Here is an 18,498-nt window from a genome sequence, read left to right on the forward strand (position 1 = left end):
AACTCCAGTACTTTGGCCACCTCATGCGAAGAGTTGACTCATTGGAAAAGACCCTGATGCTGGGAGGGATGGGGGGCAGGAGGAGAAGGGGACGACAGAGGATGAGATGGCTGGATGGCATCACTGACTTGATGGGAATGAGTTTGAGTAAACTCCAGGAGTTGGTGATGGACAGGGAGGCCTGGCGTGCTGTGATTCATGGGGTCGCAAAGAGTCGGACACGACTGAGCGACTGAACTGTACTGATCCAAACCCTAAACTTTGTGCTTTCTCCCCTCTCCCAGGTACCATTTTTGAACCATTATTAGAATCATTTCATCGTCCTCCCCTTTTTTCTATACTGTCCTTGAGTCTTGAGTGTTCTAGGGTCACAGAACTGTGCTGTCAGACTTACCCTTTGAGCATTAGGACCTTTGCAGCACAAGGGTGCCTCATCAAATGAGTTCCAAAAAGAACCTTTTCCCATAGTAATACTTTTGTGTGTTGAAGAAGGCTTTGACATTTTTATAGATCTTTCATTTTCTCATTTGATGCCTACTCTATGGAGTAGGGAAGCTTATCTGAGGAGGTTAAATGGGTTGCTCAGTGGTAGAGTCAGAACTTAGTCTGAAGTCTTAGTCTTACGTTCTTTTCACTTGACCGCAAAATGGTCCAGTGGCTTGGGAAAATCAGAAAGTGGGGCTTAGTTAAAAGAAGGGCTAGGGACTTCCCTGGCAGTCCAGAAGTTAAGAACCCGCCTGCCAGTGCAGGGGACAAGGGTTCGGGCCCTGGTCCAGCAAGATCCCACATGCTGCGCAGCAATTAAGCCTGCATGCCTAGAACCCATGCTCTGCAATAAGAGAAGCCCCCACAATGAGAAGCCTGTGCACCACAATCAGAGAGTAGCCCCCGCTCACCAAAACTAGAGAAAAGCCCACACATAGGAATTTATACACAGAGCAGCCAAAAATAAATGAATACACAATTTTTTTTTTTTTAAAAAAAGGAAGGGTTATATTAGCTTAGCCCATCCCTGGTAAGAAGCCATGGGCCACACGAGCCCTCAAAGCCCCAGCTTGCTGGCTCCCATCCCACCCCATTTGCACCAGCAGGAGGCCCAGTCACTGAAGGGGGCCTGATCCACAGTCACTACTCACAACTGTGGCCACCATTCATTGGGAGCCTTGCCTGTGCCAAGCACTGTCAGCTCTGAGCATTGGTTATCTCCTTTAATCCTAACAAAACCTTGTGAGAATACGTCACTGGGATTCGGGGCTTCTGGAGCTCTCATCCATGTGCCTGGTCTCGGGGAGTATTTGGACTTCTCAACTCTACCTAGTCCAGGTGGTGAGCTGTGGAAGCAGCCAGAGCTGCTGCCTCTGAACACACCTGCTCCCGGGGCCAGGCAGCCGGCGTCCCTGTGCCTGCCAGCAGCATGTGCGGAGGCTGGGCTCGGGGCGGGGGCCTTCAAGATGCTGGCAGGAAGGGCAGGGAGCAGGCGATACCTGGCGCCTGGGGGAGAACTGAGCGAGGTTTGACTTTCAGCTTACGGCTCCGGCAGGATCACTCCCCTGACTGTAGTCAACAGCTGAGATGTTTTCTCGGATGCCAGTGAATCCAACTGCTTCCAAAAGCAAGGAGTGTCTGCTAGAGCCCCAGCCCATAAAACCCCGCCTGGAACATCTGCTCCCAGCAACTCGTCCGGAAGCATCTGGTCCTGACTCTTCGGTTTGGAATGGCTGAACTTCTACCCCGCCTCCATCCTCAGGCCACCTCACCCAGCACGTTCCAGGAATGACCCAGCCCTCTGCCAGGGAAGGCACAGGGTTAAGCCCCAGGGTCAACTCCCTGGAGACAAAACACCCTTTGGTCACAAGGTGGAAGAGTTCCCTCAAAGACACTTCAGCGGGAAGTGCCAGTTCCCAGGGTCCTAGCCAGGCAGCTGCTGAAGAGGACGGTCACACAGCAGCCAGCCCCCCTGCCCAGCCTCAAGCCCTGGGGGGCTCCTCTCATCCCATCATGGACCCAGTCCCAGGAGAGGCCTCTTGCCTACCATTTCCCTTGGGCTTCATCTCCCTTGGGAAAGCAGTCCAACACTCCCACACTGCACCATGGGCCAGGGGCCTTGCAGTCAATTCCACAAATACTTTTTCTAGCCCGTACCATGTGCCAAGTTTATACTCTAGCTACTTCCTACGCCTATTTTCCTCCCACTCCCTGGACCGATCTATTCTAATTCAGAATCCCTCTTGGAACTTGACACGATGCTTACACATGGCGGAGCTCAATAAATGTTTAACCAAATTGCGGTGCGAACAGCTCTCAACTGGGAGCTCTTTCCTGCCTTGCCTCTTGCTGTCTCGCCTCTCAGCAGTCACCTTCTAGCCCTACCAACCCCTGTTTCATTTCCTCAAACATCTAATAGCAGCTAATGCCTGCAGCACACTTCCAGCACTTTATGGTATTATCTCATCTAATCCTCATGACCAGCCTAATGAGGAGAGGGCACTATTTTCAGTCCCATTTTACACATGAGGAAAGGCCCGGAAAGGTTTAGAGGCCAGTGGTGGAGACAGAATGGAAACCCAGGCAATCGAGGTCCCCAGGCCCTATTCTGATGCCTGCATTTCACCTCCCTATACACACAAGACGTCTCACGTACTGAAAGGGCCAAGTGGACCACGCTGGCCCCTCTGTTTAAAACACCCTCTCTTGGGACTTCCCTGGTGGTCCAGCAGTTAAGAGTCTGCCTGCCAATGCAGGGACACAAGTTCAATCCCTGGTCCTGGAAGGTCCCACATGCCAAGGAGCAACTAAGGCCATGAGCCACAACTCTTGAGCCTGCACGCCTCGAGCCCATGTTCTGCAACAAGAGGAACCACTGTGATGAGAAGCCCAAGTGCCGAAACTATAGCCGCAACTAGAGAAAGTCTGTGCCCAGCAACAAAGACCCAGCGCAGCAAAAATAAATAAATAATAAAAAATGTTTTAAAAAGAAGTAGTTTCACCATTAAAAAAAGAAACAACCCACCTTCCCTCCATCCCATGCAGCCAACACTGATCTGTGTGTTAGATATCATAACATCATCTCATTTTAGTCTAGCTATGACTATGTCCTTTTTTATGGTTGAGAAATCAGGCCCAGAGAAACTAACTAGCACAAGCTGACCAAATTAATCACCGCTACATCCATTTCTAGAGCTCGTCCTGCCACCCAGCATGGTTGTTCTATGACCTTTGCCCCTCTAGCTACAGGACCATTAGGACCAACCCTGAACTTCAGTGACCTTTCAAGGGACAGTCTCAAGGGAATGACCTGCCCACTGCCCTATTCTGATCTTTCCCTAAACAAAAGTGGAGTCTAGAGTGATCTAGTCTGCGTGTGACAGGACAAAAGGATTAAAAACAAGGCTTTAGGAATGAGTATTGCTTTCACTGCACTAGAAGTGGACTTCAGTATGAGCTGTCTAGGGCAAGGTCCCACGTGGGCAGAAACTCTGAGCGTGGTTTACAGAGAGATGAGACTGACAGGAAGAACGAAAAACACTACATGGACAGGTCAAGCCTGATGGCTGAGACACTCAAGAGGAGGCAGAAGACTGGTCTTGATGACAGGTTTCTGGAGCTGCAGCAAAGGAGCTCATTAACGGAGAGACCAGGAAACGTTCGGAATCTCCTTGGGGAATATGGGAAAGTTGGGGCTTTGCTCAAGCAGATGCTGAGAGCTGGATGGAGCTGGATAGATTCTATGAAGGAGAAGACTCACTGCGTTGGGGTTGAGGGGAAAGATCACAATTGCAGACACTTAGAAGGCATTCCAGGACTTCCCAGGTGGTGCCAGTGGTAAAGAACCTGCCTGCCAATGTAGGAGACATTAGAGATACAAGTTCGATCCCTGGGTCTGGAAGATCCCCTGCAGGAGGAAATGGCAACCCACTCCAGTATTCTTGCCTGGAGAATCCCATGGACGGAGGAGCCTGGTGGGCTACAGTCCATACGATTGCAAAGAGTCAGAGACGACTGAAGTGATTTAACACACACACACAGGAAGCATTCATTCTCTGCTAGGTCTTGTTCTAAGGATTAATTTGTTAAGAGAGACCATTTCAGATTTGAAACTGAGGAGTGGACCAGATAGGACCTAGGAGTGCAGAACTGTGGCTAATCCATCCCGTACAATCAGTTATTAAGGAGCTGGTAAAACTGGGTACCTGTAACTTGGCTCCTGTGTGGGGTTTGTACTTGAGGCTGGTGGGAGCCATCTGTATGTTTCTCTTCCCAGCGATGTCATGCACCATCACACCGTAGCTTGAAAAGGGCCGTGGTGGATGCAGTCACGCCATGGAGATTGATGGATGTTATAGTGAGGGCTCTCCCAGTCCCTCTTCCCCCAGGACCAGTTTGCCAGCACCCCAACCTAGAACCCTGAAATATGTCCAGTCCTTCCTTGCCTGTTTAAGGAATCCACCCAACCAGCTCTGATTTAGTACACGCTTGTCCAGGCTGCAGGCTCTAAGGTGCTGTGTGAGGCACTGGGGATAAATCAATGAAAACACATAGACCCTGTCTTCATGGAGGTAACGATCTAGCAGTGGAAACAGAACTAATATTAACACAATCCATTCAGTTGCGAGTAATGCCACAAAGGAGAAATATAGGGCCCTGCAGCCCCCTCTCCCTGCCCATCTGATTCGCAACTCAGTTCCCTGGCATTTTTCATGGTGGAATTGCCCCCACTCTTCTCTCACTGTTCCTACCTCTAGCCCAGCACTTCCTGTCACTAGCAGGTAACTTCTGCTGTGCCTGGAGGGCCTCTTCCCCGGTCCTCAGACAGGATTTCAGCCTAAGCGGCAGGAACCCAGCCTTAGCAGAATGGTCTTAGCAGAGTCCCCCTCCTCCCCACTGCACCTGGCCAGGCCCAGCTCCTGCCACTCTTCTGCTCCCCAGGACATCATGGTTTCCATGGGAACCCACTCACTTCAAAGGGGAACCAAGGAGACTGCAGGGGAGGAGGGAGAGTGAAGGCCGGATTAACCTCACCCTCTTGGCCCATCTCTGTGGCTGCTGGCAAGCCAAGCCCCAGGTTCCCAACCACCTAACACCATGCAGCCCACAGCCCACACTGGAGGAGGGGGTGGGGACGTGTGGTCCAAGCTACATTTTAACTTCTTGTGAGGCGGGCCTGGGGAAGGAGATTTTTGAGCTGGGTCCAAACCTGTGGTCCCCACTCCACGGGGCCTCCCCTCCACAGACCCAGGCTCGGCATTGCTCACGGGCCACAAACACAATTACCCACGATGTGCATCTAATCATGGGATCTGCTTGGATTAGACTGCAATCATTAATCTGAGCCTGAGCTCCTGGTTGCCTTGCTGATTAGCCCAGATGATGCTCTGGTATGATCCAATTAAAGACAGGCTCTGCCTCCCCTCTCCCCTGCCACACACACACACACTCACGCACACACACACACACATACACACACCCACCTTCCACATCAGAAGGAACCAGTACATTTCATTAACACATCCTCACACACAAATAAAGCGTCAGGGCACTGACCGGCTCCCTCCCTCTCCTGGCACTGCCACCCAGAAGACCTGGCCAGGGAGGGGCCTCCCCCACACCTCCATTCTTCTATGGACCTGGGAGGGGCCTCGGAGGGGGCTCCCAAAAGTCAGAGCCGGGCACTAATCTCCGTGGAAAGGGTCTGGTTACATTTATTGACATGAAATGCCGACTTCCTGATGTGCTCTGGAGCGGCCGGCTGCCCCAGGCAGGCAAATCTAATTAGAATTACCCGACCCTGCAGGAGGCGGGGGGCCCCCTCCTCCTCCCTGCCCCGCCCCCAACAAGGGCTATAGAGGGGGCGACTGGCACTAATGGGAGAGGTGTGGTTGTGGGAGACAGACACCCTGGGGCCCTGGGGCAGGCAGGGCTGCAGAGGAAAGAACCAGGCAAGGATGCTGACGTCCGTCTGCTCGGTCATCCTGAGAGGCTGGGCGGCCATGTTTGGCTGGTTCTTTGGTGGCATCAGCTTCGGGTTTCTTCTTCACCTTCGGACAGTTGCAGAGATTATTGTGCAAATGCCATGGGCTGTGAGGGGACCGGCCCCACAAAGGTGAGACGTGTTGGTTGAAGGACCATCTGGGCCTCCGTCCGTCAGGTGATGCCATGATGGACAGTGGGAGGCAGCCCACTTCCTGGCTGGGCCTGGGTAGTGCATGACCCTGGGGTCTTGGGAAGGGTTATGGAGCACGTGGGTCCCATTGGTGGGACATAGAGAACCATCTGCTTTGTGCCAGATGTGGAGCTGGGTGCGGACACGAGTTGTCTCATTATTCTTGCTGAACCAGTGATTAGGTTCTATCATGAAACTGATGCTGAGATGAGTACCAGGAGGAGGGAGGACTCGAGTCTAGGTTTCCAGAAGCTTTACAACACACCAGTAATTGGGGGTCTTTCTAGACTAGGATCGGTGCTCGCTACATGCCCCTGCCCCCTGGAGTCTGGGAAGGGGTCGGGGACCCATCTGCAGTGGGCATGTGAATCACCCGGGATCTCGTCAAAGAGCAGAACAGGAATCCTGAGGTCGAGCGAGGCCTGAGAGTCAGTGTCTCCAAACAGCTCCCAGGGGCTGCGATGCTGCCAGTTCGGACCGCACTTGGAGCATGTCGATCACTATCTAAGTGAGGTGTGATGACTGTGCCCCATCGCATTTCAGAGGCCATGTCACTCTCCTGTCCCTGCTTCTGTTCCCCACAAGGCACAAGCCCACCACACAGGTGAACTTACAGACCCCGTGCAGCCTGGGGTCCCCACACCCAGCTGCTCTGGCCCCCGGCCGTGCTGGGAACTCACCAGGCTCTCCTCTGCCTGGAAGCCCCCAGTCCTCCCATTTCTCCTCCTGCTAGGCAGTCTTACTCAGGTTTCAAGATCAAGCTTGAATACTGCCTCCCCGTTGAAGCTGTCTCTGTTAAAGCTCTGACCACTCTGTGCTGGTTTCTTGTTCTTGTTTTCAGAGAGTCTGACAAGAGCCCACACGTTACCTTTATCATTCACCCTCTTTCCCCTGCGCCCAGCACAGCACTAGTAACAGCAAGGATTCAAAGCCAAGGTGATGGGAGGACAGGAGCACTTACTGGTCTGTGTTGGGGGAGGGGGAGCTGGGGTCCTTCTCAGGGTCTCTGACTGGCCCCGTGACACCAGATCCAGGCATTCTTCAGAGCCCAAGGCAGAGGTCTCTATGCACAGGAGCTGGGCCTGGCCTGTGTGTGTGTGTCTGGGGGTAGGGGGGTGGTCCTTGGGGGGCAGGCACTGTGTTATCCAGGCCTAGTAAGAACCTCGAGTCAGGATCTAGGGATCAGGGCCCATTGCTCTGGACTCCCAACTGTTGGCATTAAAGGCATTCAGCCCATCTGAGGGAGTACAGGTAGAGCCACGGATAATTATGATAACAGCAAAAATTACGACCATCACCATACAGCCACTGTCAGGACTGGGGACAGGGAGTGGGGTGGGGGGTGGTAAGGAAGGACTCAGTCCTCCGATTCCCCCTGGGTGGGCCGGTCCGAGTGTGGGTGGTCTTAGCGTGCACTGCAGGGCTCGCCCAGTGGAGGTCAATGGTGCTGCTGCTCATGGCTGTATGTGCCCACACAAGTGAATGCGACACGGGTTTGACCTCCGTACTGATGCCTCCATACTTGGGCATCTTTTCTTAGTGATGTGGGCTCCCCATGGATAAATGATGACTGAAATCCCTGCCAGGGCCTCATCAGATCTGCCTTCCGAGGGCCGCATCTTCACCTCACCCACGTACCTAAGACAGGCCGGAAAGTCCCTGAGCCCCTCCCACCCTGTGCAACAATCAGGGCCCAGCCCTGGGTGCCAGGGGCTAATGCAGACTGAAACGAGACAAGCGGCCTGCTCCCTGCAAACGGCCCCTCTCGGGGAGGATGTCAGAACCTCTACCATCACGTACAACCTCTACTGCTGAAAACCAAAGTCGACCGTGAATCACAGCATGGGCCAAGCGGTAGCTGCATTAGATTCACCTGGAATGCTTATTAAAAATTCATGTCCTCTTCCTACAGCTTGACCTACTGATTCAGCATTTCCGAGCACAGAGTCCAGCTATGTGTGTTCTAACAAGCCTCCCAGCGGCTTTCAGGTGGACTCAAGTTTGCTCACGACCGAGTCCTGGATGGTGCGTGTGGGAGTGAAGGTGACAATGGGCACTGGGGCCGGGGCAGTCCTGAGGCAGCTCTGAGCGGCGGTGGGGGTGGGGGCGTTCTGATGCTCATCGGGACTCATCTCCCCAGCTGGTGGGGGAGGGCCCCTCCTGGAAGACAGAGCCCAGGCAGCATTTCCCTCCCTGGATGATTCCAGGAATCTGGAGCCCACCCTGCATGGGCAGCTGAGGGCTCTCTGGGGTGATTTCAGAGGGAAGCGGGGAGAGAACAGCCCTGGCTACTGGCTTCCATGAGCCCACCCTCGGGCCAGCACTCTCATCTCTCAGGCTGAGCTGGGCCTGAGGCTACCTGGGGGCTTCTGAGTGTGGTCTGGCCGGAGTGTCTCCTACCTGTACACAGCGCGCTTGTCGGCCTCCAGCTGGGCCTGGGGGTCAATGGGGGCAGTGGGCACGGGCGTGCTGGCAGCAGCCGAGGGCGTGGAGATGTGGACAGCCTGGGCCTTAGAGGGGGCTTGAGCGGTCGCCGTCATCTGCAGAGACAAGAGAGAGGAGGTGTGGGTTAGTGGACCAGGACCACTGGTTCCCCGGCTGGAGCCGTGAGGTCTACCTCATCCCGTGTTGTGTGTGTGGATAAGAGAAAGTGTACAGAGTAATGTGAGCTTATAAGGAGCACCCATGTGTCCATGTGCCACCGTGGGCAGAGAGAGGGCGTTTCTTCAACGCAGAAAGTTCTGGAGAATGAAAAGTTCTGGACCATCCAAAACCAAGTGATGCTGAAGTGAGCTCACTTTAAAAGCCATAGCTCTTAATGCAAAGTAAGGTGGTGGCCTCTGCCCAGAAGCTGGGGGGAAAAAAAAAAAACTGAATGATGAGCCCTTTAAATTTCGCTTACGAGTCACTTGGGCTGAACTGAGCAGTGCTGCGTTTGATTCTATGATTTTGGAGGGCAGGAAAAAATTAGCTGAGTCAGTTCTCAATTGGGCAAAGATTTATTCCATTTAACGTAAGCCAGAGGTAACTGTTTTAATGGTTTTGATTGATAACTGAGTGTTCTGCAAATTTTGGTTTACCTGGGCACTTGAAGATAAGCAGGTTTTAGTGGACAATGAGCAGATTTCTGTTCTCAACTCTAACGAATATTTAGAGTAGTACTTTTCCTCCTATGTTACATGCCTTGGAAGGTGTCCCAAGTTTATGTCAATCAGAGCACCTTTTAAAAATATATTGGACTTTCTGTATAAGATCTCATTTGAAGAAATGATTAAATGGCTTTAAATTTTTTGGCAACCATCATTACAGAACTTAATGCTTTTATTTTCTCTGATTAAATGGATCCCTGAAACATCATGTGTGGTGACAAGCCTCAACTGTTCCCTTCCTCCAGCCCATCTACAGTGCCTCACAGCTCTCACCCCCTCTGCTCTTGGGACTTGACATCCTTGTCTGCCTCTCGAGATAACACTTTGTTCACCCCTTCATCCCCAGCATGCAATTGGCACAGAGTGAATGCTTGGTATGTGTTGAGAAGATGAATGAGGGAATAAAGAGTGAACACACCTTGAAAGAATCAGATGTTTTACAGCTGGAAAGCTCATCATATGATCTAGGTCCCTGCTTTCTAAAAGAGAGTATGGTATTTCCACGAATTCATTATTGGTGGTGCCAGCGGCCCCCAAACACTCGCTGTCTCAGCTTCTTCATTAGATCTGTCAGATGCCACATCTTCAGAGTAAAATAGAGTCGCTCTGCCCCTTTCTCTCCCCTGGCTCTGCCTCATTTCACAGCCCTTATCATGACCCTGTATTTCACAACCCTTGGACTAGACACTACACTACTTGCTATTTTCTCTCCCACCTCCAACTCAAATTTAAGCTCAAAGAGGGCTGATTAACAGTTGCGTTTGCAGGGCCTAGAACAGCCTAGCACTAACTGATGTTCAACAAATATTTTTTGAATGAATGAGTGACTGATGGTAAATAAAATTGAGACTATAAAAGAAATATACTGTCTCCTCATCATTTTTTGTTAGGTAGAGATAGTCTTGTCTCTGTTGGCTGAGCTGGGGGAGCTTTCTCAAACTCAGTGCTAACAGGCTAGACAAGAACATCACAGTACCTTGAGGCCAGCGAGGTACCACACTTGACTCCTACTGTCTCCTGCTAATAGCTTTTTGACTTAGAGCAAATCCCTCAGCTTTCCTAAGCTCCTACTTTCTCATCTGTAAGCAAACCGGTGTCCTTTGAGGATTCACGGGTATTAGGGCTGCAGTCTATGGGGCCACAAACAGTCAGACACAACTGGGTGATTGAGCATGCACAACAAGGGAGAAAGTAGAAACAAACGCTGTTCTAATCTTCAAAATACAGAAATAAGGTGGAATCAGAAATGCTAAATACTTCTAAACTTCACATTGACTCGGATCATTTTTTTTCACTCACTAATGCAACTGATTATTTTCCCAATACTTTTTGAGTCCCCACTGGGTACTAGGCACTGGGGTGGCTAGGATGAATGCCTGATACAATAGTGCCCACTTACTGGGTTTAACATGCTAAAGAGAAGGAGGATGTAGTAGACAGAGATGCTGTAAATGACCTCCCGTGATTTCCTCATGGAAAACGTGGAGACATGGCCTGGTGGACAACTGTGTGGATTATTAGGAAGCTACACCCAAAGGATGATAATGAAAGGAGAGATGTCAGTAGGAGAAAGGCTTCTGGGAAATGCTACATTCTTTCTCCTCGACCCTCTTCCTCAATATTTTAATCAGTGACTTAGAAGAGGTCTGAAAAAAACACTTGACAAATTTATGGGTGACATGAAACCTGGATCCAAACAATTTTTACAGATTTTGGCAATGTACTAATTCTAATAAGATTAATTCTCATCTAAATAAGTTGGAATTTAAACTTCTAACACTTTGGCCAAAAAAAAAGATCGATAATATAAGTACAGAACAGGGGAGATGTGGTTTAGCAGCATGCTTCAGTTGACAGCAGGCTCAGTCTATCCAAAGTGTAACATGTCTGTCAAACAAACAAACCATTATACTGATGCTCTGTGAGGACCCATGAGCAGAGGCGTGGCTCATGCAGAGCTTCCAGCCCTGCACACTAAACTGAGAGGGTGCATGAAGGTATACTCAGCGGGGAGTGGACCAGGCTGCTGAAGGGATTCTGAGGAATATTTGCAGGCATCTGCAATGCTAAGAAAGATCAGGGGGAATGGGCGGGAGATGGAGGGACATGTGAGACCCCTTTGAACCCCTGAACCAGGGGTTAGATTGTGTAAGTTCTGTACTGTGTGCTCAAAAGTGTCAAACTACAACCGATGCATCAAACCTGCAAAACATAAAGCACATTTGGGCTCGACCCAAATAGTTAAGTTTCCAAGCCTCTGAGCCCTCCAAGGCTGGGAGGCACTGCCTCCAGGAAGTTGCTTCCACTGGCACAGGGGCCAAGCAGAGACTCACCTGGAGATGGTGGAAACTCCCTAACTGGCTGGGCTGGCTTAGGTGCTATCTGAAAAAGCACCTTCTTTTTAAAAAAATTTATGTATTTATTTTTGCCTGCACTGGGTCTTGCTGTGCAGGGGCTTTCTCTTGTCGTGGCTAGCAGGGGCAGCTCTCTAGTTGTGTGAAGGTTTCTCATTGCGGTGGCTTCTCTTGTTGCGGAGCATGGGCTCTAGGGTGCGGACTCAGTAGTTGTGCTGCCTGGGCTTTCAGTAGTTTCGGCACACGGGCTTAGTTGCCCCACTGCACGCAGGATCTTCCTGGACCAGAGACTAAACCCATATCCCCTGCATCGGCAGGCAGATTCCCAACCCCTGGACCATCAGGGAAGTCCGGAAGCCCCTTCTATTAATAGCGGTGAGAGGCTTGGATGCCATGATGATGCTTATACCATCACTACCCACCCCCAGCAATGGCACGTGGCTCCCATTAGATGATGTACAGTGTGTAAAAGTGCTTTGGAAACTCTAAAGTTTTTCCCACATGGAGGGTGGTTGTAGTTATTAAACACAAGATTTCCAGAACATGTATCTTGTAAAAAGCAAGGCACGGCTCGTTCAAGAGCAAAATACACGTGGACTGGTGTATTCTGCTCGGCTTGGTCCTCTAAGGGTGAATTTCCTTGTGTCCTTGAAGGAATCCACAAGGGGCCCCTATGCAGATGAGCTTCTAGGAGCGTGAGGGCTGAGGGGAGGGGCTCCTTTTCCTCTGACCTCCCATTTCTAGGCAGGACTTCAGGGAAAAATGGGGCAGAAAGGCCTGCTGGGGTCTAGAGGAAAGTGTAAATCAAAAGCAGTCATTGCCAGCATCCCAAGAGGCTCTAGTTGAGAGGCTGTTGTTGGGGTTCAGAGAGCCGGGGAGCTGGCCTGAGGAGGACGATGATTCAGATTTATTTAGCTCCTGGGGGTCAAGTCAGCAAACTTTTGACATTTCCTCCAGGTTTGGAGAATGAGTGTTTATCTCCAAATAGATTTCTTTTTCTAGCCAGAGACACCCATTTCTCAAGAACCAGAGCGCAGAGGAAGAGGCCCATAGCTGTCTCAGGGCCCGGGAGCAGGGGGAAGAGGGTGTTGGGTGGTGAGATTTTGGCAGGAGGTTCTGGCCCTAAAAAAGAGAAGCTGTTGGGAGAGATTGCACGGATGGAGGGCAGAGATCCCTTGCTCTGGTAAACAAAGGCCAAATGATAATTTTTCGGGAATTTTGCAAGTTTGATAATCACATTAACAGCTTGACAGTGGCCATGGTGGGAGCAATCACACCATGGAAACTGACAAATGTTGCAAATCAAACCCTTTCCCTAAACCCCACCCTGAGAGCCGGTTGTTAAATATTTACCAGCACATCCCTAACATCAGAGTTTCTCTCCAGGTAAGTTTCTCTTGTTCTGTAGTGAAGAGACTACACTCTCTGAGGCCACTTGGTATGTCCCCAGCGGGTCCCAGAAATGGCCACTTCAGCCTAGGAGCCCTCCTCCAAGGAAAGCCCTGGACATCCTACCCAGACAGGCTGTGAGCCTTGATTAAGAAAGCAGGGGACTTCCCTGGTGGCTCAGGGGTTAAGAATCTGCCTTCCAATGTAGGGGACGTGGGTTCCATCCCTGGTTGGGGAACTGAGATTCCCACATGCCGAAGGGCAGCTAAGCCCATGCGCCACAACTACCAAGACCACAAGCCGCAGTGAAAGGTCCCGCACGCTGCAACTAAGACCCAACACAGCCAAATAAATAAATATTTTTTAAAAAGAGGAAGAGATTTGGATACAAAGAGCGGATGGGGATGGGTGACAGCATTCTCCAGAGGTCTGCCCATGGTGAGCTGCACCACTGAGCCCAGAACCTACACACAGGCTTCCACAGTCCCCATCGCCTCTCCTAGCATCCCACAGATGTTCTGACTCGCTAGACTCTCCTCTATCAACCAGCTCCGACCCAGCCCTGCATTGATCCTGATCCAGCTAAAGGTCCCTGCCCAGATTCTCCATTTGTGACACGGTGAGATGAAAGTTCCTGATGCCCCAGCCCCAGTCCTAAAACACCAAGGGAAGAGTTGGGGGTGTACGCTGTGTGTGTGTAGGAAGGCAGGAAGGCAGAATCTGGAGGGGCTTAGAGATCCAGCCCCTCAACAGTCTAGTCTGCCACGAATACGAACAGAGGACGCTGGCATGGCTTACGAGGTGCTCCCCTGCCCAATCCAGAGGTGCTCACTGACACCGGACTGGATAAATATACCCGGGGACCTCCTACAGGTGCTTTCTGCAAATGCTGGGCCACCAAGGTCTGCACCTCCCCACCACGACTCAGCCCAGACAGCACTCCTGGGGGACGCCCCCTCGTCTGACCTGGCAAGGTAGGGTTGCCCATCCCACCAGGCCAGGGAAGCCTTGTGTTCTGAGAATACAGGCCCGGCCACTAGGGGCCGCTGAGGCTCCAGCAGGGCTGGGTTGGTTTGGGAGGGGGGGCGGGCGGGCAGGAGGGCCAGATCTGGCTTCCCAAGTGGCTCAGCGGTAAAGAACCCTCCTGCAACGCAGAAGACTTGCAGGAAACCAGGGTTTGATCCCTGGATCGGGAAGATCCCTTGGAGAAGGAAATGGCAACCCACTCTAGTATCCTTCCCTGGAAATCCCCACGGACAGAGGATCTTGGCAGGCTACAGAACATGGGGTCAGAAAGGGTCAGACACGACTGAGTGACTAAAGACAAACAAAAGGCCAGATCTGGTTTCCTGGTAACCTAGATGGAGTCCAAGGACCTGTGAGGTCAGGGCTTGAAGCCATTTAGTAAATATCAGGTTTGGCCTGAGCAGTGGGGAGGCAGAAGAGGGTACAATGGGTGGTTTTGGGGGGAGGGCACAGCCCACAGGGTGCTCAGGACTGGACCTGCTCACTGGCCCAGCCTCATCTCAGGTATGGCAACCCTCCCCCACCCCACCCCCCAGCAGACCCTCCTGGGTGGGGGTGCCCAGACATGCCCCCACCCCCATGGCTTCCTCAGCAGAAAAGGTCCAAGCTTCCCCGCCTGGTGTCACCCGCCCCATACCGGTCACCCCTGCATGCCATCAATGCTGTGGACACTCTGCCTGAGACACTGGGGCTACAACAGTGAACAGAACAGACGTGTTCCCTGCCCTCCAGGATCCCCCCTGACCACGTGTGAACACACCTCTCTTTCATGACTCAACTGGAGGAAGCGTCAGCCCTCTCGGGAAGCCTGTCCCAATTCTCCACATCCCTGTCTATGTGGAGAAGGAAATGGCAGCCCACTCCAGTATTCTCGCCTGGAAAATCCCATGGACAGAGGAGCCTGGCAGGCTACCGTCCATGAGGTCAAAAAGGGTGGGACATGATTGAGCAACTAAGCCCTGACCAGGTAGCCCCATCCCCCGCCTCCTCTGCACATAGGGTGATGGACCTTAAACTCCATAACACTTCAGGCCCTCTTCTATCCATCTCCCCGAGTGGACTGGAGTCCAGCTTCCATCACCAGCCCTGGCTCCCATGGGGTCTTGGCATGTTTGTGAAATGACTGAATCACTGACTGAATGAGGATATGAGAGCATGCATGCTCAATCGTGTCTGACTCTTTTGTAACCCCATGGACTGTAGCCCACCAGGCTCCCTATCCATGGAATTTCCCAAGTGAGAATACTGGAGTATTCTTGTAGATTCTTGAAGGATCTTTCTGGGGATCTTCCTGACCCAGCGATCAAACCTGCATCTCCTGCATTGCAAGCTGATTCTTTACCACTGAGCCACCAGAGAAGCCCAGAAAATGAGAGAGTGGCGTGTTAAAAGGCTTAGGGATCCAAGCCAGGAGGAGTCAAGCCTGGTTCCTCCAAATATGCCCCAACTCAATCAGCTCGAGGAGAGGAAGGGCTGGAGGACAGGAGGGTAGCCCATTTGGCTCAAAGAGGCTCCTGCAACAGCAGGCCTGGGGTACCTGCCTTCTGATCCCAGGACCGACCAGATAGAACAAGCCACGGAAAGAAGTTACTTTGTGGTGTAAAATGGAGGTCTTCAGCAATTAATTAATTTTAAAAGGGTTTGTAGGCAGTGGTTTACAAAATGAAACTTGAAAGTGTTTGCTACCCTGACTGCAACTGCTGAGGTGACTGGACATGTGGCTAGAGGGAGGAAGGCCATGCACTGGGATCCAAGTCTTTCACTTCCCAGCTTCATGTACTTTCACAGGCACTGTCTTCTCCCCATCTTTCCCTCCATCCCTGGAGGACCCTTTGCTTGTATAATGGTTCCACAACAGTGAATTCAGTTAGGCCCTTGAGGGTACGTGTGTATGTGTGTGTGTGAGGGAGTGTGTTTACAGCTAGAGACACATACTTGATATCCCTACTGTGTTCCCAATAAAAAGGAGAGTGATTAAAGTTCAATCCAGTCTTGTCTACTAGAGACGTACAGAGATCAAGTAAAAAAAAAAATCAATGTCAGGGTCATGGCCGAAAGAAAGCTGGAAAACAGCATGCTACCCTTCACACCCACACTCCCAGCTGCCCTGTTAGGCAGGGAAGGCAGAAGTTATTCCCATTTTACTGATGCAGAAAGGCCCCCAGTAAACCATAAGCCCCATTAGGGCAGGGACATGTGTCCCTGGCACATAGCACAGGGTCTGCACGACCCATGGAAAGCCCCTGGTATTTATTAAATGGTTGAGTGAATGCCAGAAACAAGATTGAAACTTCTTGTCCAACTTTGTATAATTCATCAGCAGTGGAGTGGGACTGGCCTAGGATGATGAATTCCTACTTTACCACGCTGACTTGAGTCGGCTCACTCTTCTTCCTCCAGACCACAAACTCCAAGGACAGCACAGACCTCAGAGCTGTGCTCACCCACCCCCATCCCACTCAGCTCCACAGATATCCGAGCTCCTAGAAGATCAACTGGAAAAGGGGGGTGGGGAGGGAAGGCAGGTTCCAGCTCCCTAGGCCCTCTGCTGACGGATCACCTGTTCCCTGATTTATTTTAAGCTTTGTGTACTTCGGCCATCAACTATTTTTGTCACTGTTGAGAACGCTCATCCTGCTTGTAGGCAAGAGGATAGACAATAAAATATCTGAGGGTTTTTTTTTTTTTTTTGGTAAATATAAGAATTCAGGTAGGAAGTTTGTCAAATAAAAACCCTAGATAAGGCCATGAGAGCATGGGTGTCTTCTAGCAAAATCCTGTTGCTAGGCCACTGTCTCCTAAGTGAGACTTAAGGCCCCATGGTCGGACCTGAAGGCTGTTTTCGCCTTTGCCACAATGAGGAATCCAGGCCTGGAGTGAGCTGGAGTTCAGGAACATGTCCTGTTGAAAGACATGGGTGGCCCAAGCAGGCCACGGAGAGAGGTCACTGTGCACAGTGAGAAGAAAGGCCCAGCAGAAAATAAAAAAGAAAGAGAAGAGTCCGTTTTGATGAGTCAAAGCGAGGGAAGGCAGGTCACCCATATGGTCCCTCTGGTACTGGCCCCAGGGGCAAAGGGAGATGTCAATCACAGCCACAGAAGAGGCTTTCAAAGCTGTGGAATTAACTCTAAAGCTGCAGAGTGCCTCACCGGCAGCTGAGCAGAAGGCCCTGCGTGGCAGGGGGCTCCAACCCATAAAGGGATGAGAGGAATGTAAAGTGTGAAAACAACTGAACCCGCTTCTGCCCGGCCCAGCTGCATGGCCTGGATGGAGGAGGGCATTCACAGCCAGGGGCCCTGACCACTTCCCATCCCCCTCCACCTAATGAAACCAGCGTGGGGATACTAATGACTGATCAAAGCCCTTCCAGCTCCCCCAGATATCTGCTCCCCTGGCCCCTGCCCAGAGAGGGCAGGATGCCTGGTCAGGGAGGGAAAGAAGTTACTCAGAGGGCAAGAGAGACAGGTCTGGTCTCCCCCGACATGGCTGGCCCAGCCTTAGCCTTTCTGGTGCAGCATGGCGGGGGGGGGGGGCAGGTAGCATGATCTGGACCCCTCATCTCCCAGCACAGCGTGCTGAACACCATTCTCCTGGTTCTGAGGGTGGCAGGAGGATGGAGGGGGCCGGGGAAGGAGTCTCAAACAAGGGTTTGACTCCCTTCTGAAGTGAGCTTCCCATCCGGGTCCTGAGCTGAGAGTTCTGACTTTGTCTGTCTTGCCTGCCTCTGGTCAATAACAAGGCTGCATCCCTGGTGAATTGCCAGAACTCTTTCAATACCCCCTATCATGACATCACACTATGTAAGCACCTAGCTACCTGCAGAGCAATTGGCTCCTAATCCAAACTGCAAGAGTGCCCCCATCCATTGCCACTGTGCCTAGTGGGTCAGACTGGCCACCGGGATTTCTGCTTTGTACTCAAATGCTCACGCAGCTGACAAGCTGGGGACACGCAGAGGAGTACTAAACGCTGAATACACACACACAAATAGACCAGATAAAATATTTGTCTTGCCTATAAGCCAAGGGCAAAGGTATTTGTAGAACGGTAGGTATGTGTCTGTGTTTGAGGAAGGGTGGGGGGAGGTTATTGACCGCAGGAGTTTGGGAGGAGGGTGTTATGGTGGAGGGTGGGGAAGCTGCTGCCTCTCCAGTAAAGCTGTCAGTTTCCTAAAATTGCTGATGGAGCCACAGAGCGAGAACTCTGGTGGGTGGGTGGTGTTGCCCACGGGGTGTTACAGGAAATGGGAGAACTTGAATGACATTTCAGAGGTGGAAAGAGTGCTTGGATGGAGGGTATGTGTCTGGATGGGTGAGAGGGAGCTTATGTTACCAGGAAAATTCTGGGAGGAAGACTGGACTGGCGCTTGCCGGGAGAGGGGAGTAACAGCAGAGAACATGACTTTGAGGATCCCTTAGGT

General features: G+C 51.6%; 1 protein-coding gene across 2 annotated transcripts in view; it reads right to left on the minus strand.

The window, feature by feature from the left end:
- The window catches only part of PKNOX2 (PBX/knotted 1 homeobox 2), a 289,880-nt gene that overhangs the window by 62,510 nt on the left and 208,872 nt on the right, over positions 1-18,498 (minus strand). For both annotated transcript variants that reach the window (XM_043873891.1, XM_043873881.1), the window contains one exon: positions 8,561-8,700. In XM_043873891.1, the coding sequence (XP_043729826.1) occupies positions 8,561-8,700 (140 nt within the window). The remainder of the gene's footprint in view (positions 1-8,560; positions 8,701-18,498) is intronic.

Source organism: Cervus elaphus, chromosome 2, assembly GCF_910594005.1.
Source record: "Cervus elaphus chromosome 2, mCerEla1.1, whole genome shotgun sequence".
Taxonomy (NCBI): Eukaryota; Metazoa; Chordata; class Mammalia; order Artiodactyla; family Cervidae; genus Cervus; species Cervus elaphus.